This window comes from Sinocyclocheilus anshuiensis, unplaced genomic scaffold (assembly GCF_001515605.1).
Source record: "Sinocyclocheilus anshuiensis isolate Anshui unplaced genomic scaffold, SAMN03320099.WGS_v1.1 scaffold1429, whole genome shotgun sequence".
Taxonomy (NCBI): Eukaryota; Metazoa; Chordata; class Actinopteri; order Cypriniformes; family Cyprinidae; genus Sinocyclocheilus; species Sinocyclocheilus anshuiensis.
In genome coordinates, this window is record NW_015548305.1 from 428,757 (window position 1) to 432,552 (window position 3,796).

Consider the following 3,796-nt stretch of genomic DNA (forward strand, 5'->3'; position numbering starts at 1 on the left):
TATATTCACTCGACAAGCTCGCGCATCTGCGCCGCCGCGCGCTCAATCCACTCAGCGTGCTTTGTTTATCAGCTCGCGCACATCAGCTATACAGGCGTTAACACTGAATGTTTAACATTATATTCATTGCATACATATACTTCGTAGTAGACATCCTTAACTCCATTCTGCTGTCTGTTGTTCTGTTGTCGGTGTTTCTTTGTCTGAATATGGCACTTATCACATGCTGTGTGGTATCGGCGTTTGGTATCGGGGCATTTTAACGAGTACATCCCTAGTTCTAGGGTATGACTGCAAAATAAAAATGAAACCACTCCTAACTCCTAATGGTTTGTGGTGTCTAAATCTGTTGCATTAACAATCAAATCAGCGCTTTCTTTTTTCTGGTTTTTATAGGGATTGTTTGGTTGCACCTGGGATTTCATACATTTTGGGCTACAAAACGCCCCAAAACACCCAAGTTATCAATATCACGAAAAAAATGCAATTTGTGAACTTCTATTTTATGTGTATGTCTAATTAGGCTTGTGTTCACCTCTCCAGTGCTGCTCGTCTCTTTTCCACAAACTCCGCTGAGGATGAATCCTCCTTCCCTACCTTCACTTTAGTCATCCCTGTGACACAACACCAAACCACACGCTCAGTCAGCAAATCACACCGGACTGCTCCGAGCAAAATGATGCAAGTAAGAGCCAACAGAGAGCTCAGAGTAAACATTCTCATGGATCCAGGCTATTGTACTCCACTAGACAAGGAAGGAGCCAGAGTGAGCATGAGAAATTCTTTACCAACTACACTCTTCTGAGGTGGAGGTGGAATGATGCAGCCCAGCAGAGAGTGTTTGGCCGATATCGTCTCATAAAGTCCCAGAAAATCACTGAAACGTCGACGTACGGAGAACATCTTATTAAGGAACATGGGCAGTGTAGTCTGGAGATAGAGAGAGAAGCATGGAAAAGGGGCATAATGCTGATTTATGTAGCTTGATCAATCCAAAAATGGTAATAGGGATAAGCTTTTGTGTACCTGTGTCGACACTTTGTAAGACATGTAGGCATTCATGCCATCTCCTGCAACACAATAACATAGAAGAATTCGGTCACTATAGCTCTCAACATCCAGAACAAGAGGCTGAATCTAGACCAGTGCTTCTCAATGTCCAAGGAAATATTTGAAGGCCCACACATGTAGACTAAGATATTTTCTCTATTAATAGTGCTGTAATAAATACAAACCTGCTTGTTTTCTGAGTGTCAACAGAATAATTAATTATGATTAATTTGTTTGATTTCAGAAGTTTTAAGAACTCATTAATTGTATTTCTTAATGCAATCTTAATCAGATTTTAATAAATAAAAGTAAGAAAAACAAATACTTATCTCAAAAAAACTCCCTTTTTAAAATAAGCTCCATTGGATGTTTGCTGGGGTCCCCTAGTGGGCAACTGGTTGAGAAACACTGATCTAGAAAATTTTGATGCAAGTTATCCCCCTTTTTAAAGTATAAGTGGGCAATGTGTCAGTGGCTTCTAGTTATTTTAGGTGTAAAAAATCAGTTATTTATGCTACTTGATGCTGCAAACTGTTATCCATGATCATATTATTTTATTATGTTTATATTTATTCATTTAGCAGATGCTTTTTATCCAAAGTGACTCACAAATGAGGAATCTTAATCACTCACTGGCTTGTAGCGCAAATCATTTCACAGTTTACTTCAATTTATTATTCTTCTTGTTATGTACCTACACTGTGAAAAATTTTAATAAATTGCATAATACAAACCAATTTTCTCTGGATTAGTGACTGCAATGTTCAGTTCAAACTGGTCTCCACTCTCTTCCTCCTCCAACTGTTGAAGTTGATCAGCATTCAGTTAGAATTACAAATCTATATAAATATTACATGAATGCAACTGAAGGGTCTTGTTTGAGTACCTCCTCCATGGTTTTGGTGACAATGCTGGGTTTGAGTATGGAATTAGGGACATGTGTGGTGTTGCAAGCCGATGCGGTCGGGCCAATAATCTCTCTCCTGCCTTGACTGGTGGTGTTAGTGAGTGTCAGCTCTACAGTGGCCTCTAGTGATTGAACAGAGAGAGCAATAAAGCACAGAGGTGTGAAGTGAGTAATAGCATTACACCATTATACTTTAGTATACAATTATTTTGAAAAATAATAGCATTTTACTTCATTACAAATTCTTAAAATGACATATCATGACTTAAATATTTCCTCAATGATTTAAAAATATATATCCAAATGTGACGCCAGTCAATCGTGTACTCAAGCTATCCGTTTCAGACACATACTTCAGTGTTTTTACAACCACTAAAAATCACTATTCAAATGTTTGTAAAATCATCTGCTGACAACTTTAGCTGAGAACATTCATGCAAAAGCTTTCAGGATACTGGTTTCAGTTTAACATCTGCTGTGCCCTAGATTCTTACATAGAACAATAATAAGAAAATATTATTTTTGACAGTTTCTTTAGAAAGTTTCTGCATCAAAAATACTAAAATTAGAACATCTTTACTGTCTCTTGTTTTCAAACACCAATTTGAAGCTAAGAAACGTATTTACTTCTTACTTTTAAATACCCAAGTTCAATTAAATATGGATAATTTTTACTTCCACTCAAGTACTTTTTTGCTCATTTTAACTGAGCACACTTTTTGACATTGTTAATATACTCAAGTACAATTTTCAGTACTTTTTAAAATCGATATAGCATTTTTAAGTGATCTGTTTCAGCCTGCCACGCTATTTTAAAGTCAAAGATTGAATGCATTATGTTCTCCAACATGCAGTTCAGCTCCCATCTGGCCTGCATGTCAAATCAAGTGTCATTGCGAATTTATTGCTCATTACGAGTCATGGTGCAGCGATGGAGTGAAATACCAGTGAACAGATCCAGCTCTTCATCAGAGTGAAGGCCATTAGTGGTGTGATGGACATCGCTCCTGACGTACGAGCCCTCCTCACTGAAGATATCGCCTTCATCAGGAGCTGAGGTGGGTGTGATCGGTTTACTCTGCAAAAAGAGATGAACACGACGCCAAGATAACAGCTGATAACCATAATGACATAATAGGCCCTTTTCACAGTGACGTCAGCTAACTTCCGCTTTCCCGCAAAGCAGTGTATCTGTACTTCCGTTATACCTTTACACCTGAGACTTCTTTGGAAAATGAAGGAAAAACTTGAAATATGAAAGGCGTTATTTAAGAGTTAAGACTAATAATGTTAATGTACTTACAGTCGGGTTCTTTTGTTTTTCTGCATCTGCTTTAGATGGGTGGCTTGATTGCCGCAACTGCTTTCTTTCAGATTTGTATGACAACGATTATGTGTTCACACAAAATACATACTTGAAACCTTTTCACTTATTTCGGTTTATGTCATTCCTTGGGTAATTTGTGAGTACACTGTGTAAATTTAATTCCCCCTATAGTTGGGCAACAAAAAGACAAACAACGTGATTTAGTTTTTATTTACTATGGGGAAATGACATGGACACAAGTCATATTTTTTATATTAAATCGTTTTACTACATGGCAAGTTTCACATCCATAAAGGCAAGTGGTCTGAAAAGAAACTCATTATCCAGTTCAAGAATATGGCTTAATATTGAAACAATACAAAAAGGACAGCCGCGTAGTTCTACAGAACTTTGGACTTCTACAATTACTTAAATTCCTCCATTCAATTTTGCTTTAACTACATGTATACCGTGTTTTAACTTCTTGAATTATTATTTATTAATATGATCGATCGTATTTTATTTTCATTATA

At 37.0% G+C, this 3,796-nt stretch overlaps 1 protein-coding gene across 2 annotated transcripts in view; it reads right to left on the reverse strand.

Annotated features, from left to right (window-relative positions):
* Positions 1 to 3,796, reverse strand: part of LOC107656183 (sorting nexin-1-like) — a 15,780-nt gene that overhangs the window by 6,490 nt on the left and 5,494 nt on the right. For both annotated transcript variants that reach the window (XM_016443928.1, XM_016443926.1), the window contains exons 2-7: positions 2,903 to 3,035; positions 1,937 to 2,079; positions 1,785 to 1,851; positions 1,027 to 1,070; positions 789 to 930; positions 536 to 614 (exon numbers count right to left, since the gene is read on the reverse strand). In XM_016443928.1, the coding sequence (XP_016299414.1) occupies positions 536 to 614; positions 789 to 930; positions 1,027 to 1,070; positions 1,785 to 1,851; positions 1,937 to 2,079; positions 2,903 to 3,035 (608 nt within the window). The remainder of the gene's footprint in view (positions 1 to 535; positions 615 to 788; positions 931 to 1,026; positions 1,071 to 1,784; positions 1,852 to 1,936; positions 2,080 to 2,902; positions 3,036 to 3,796) is intronic.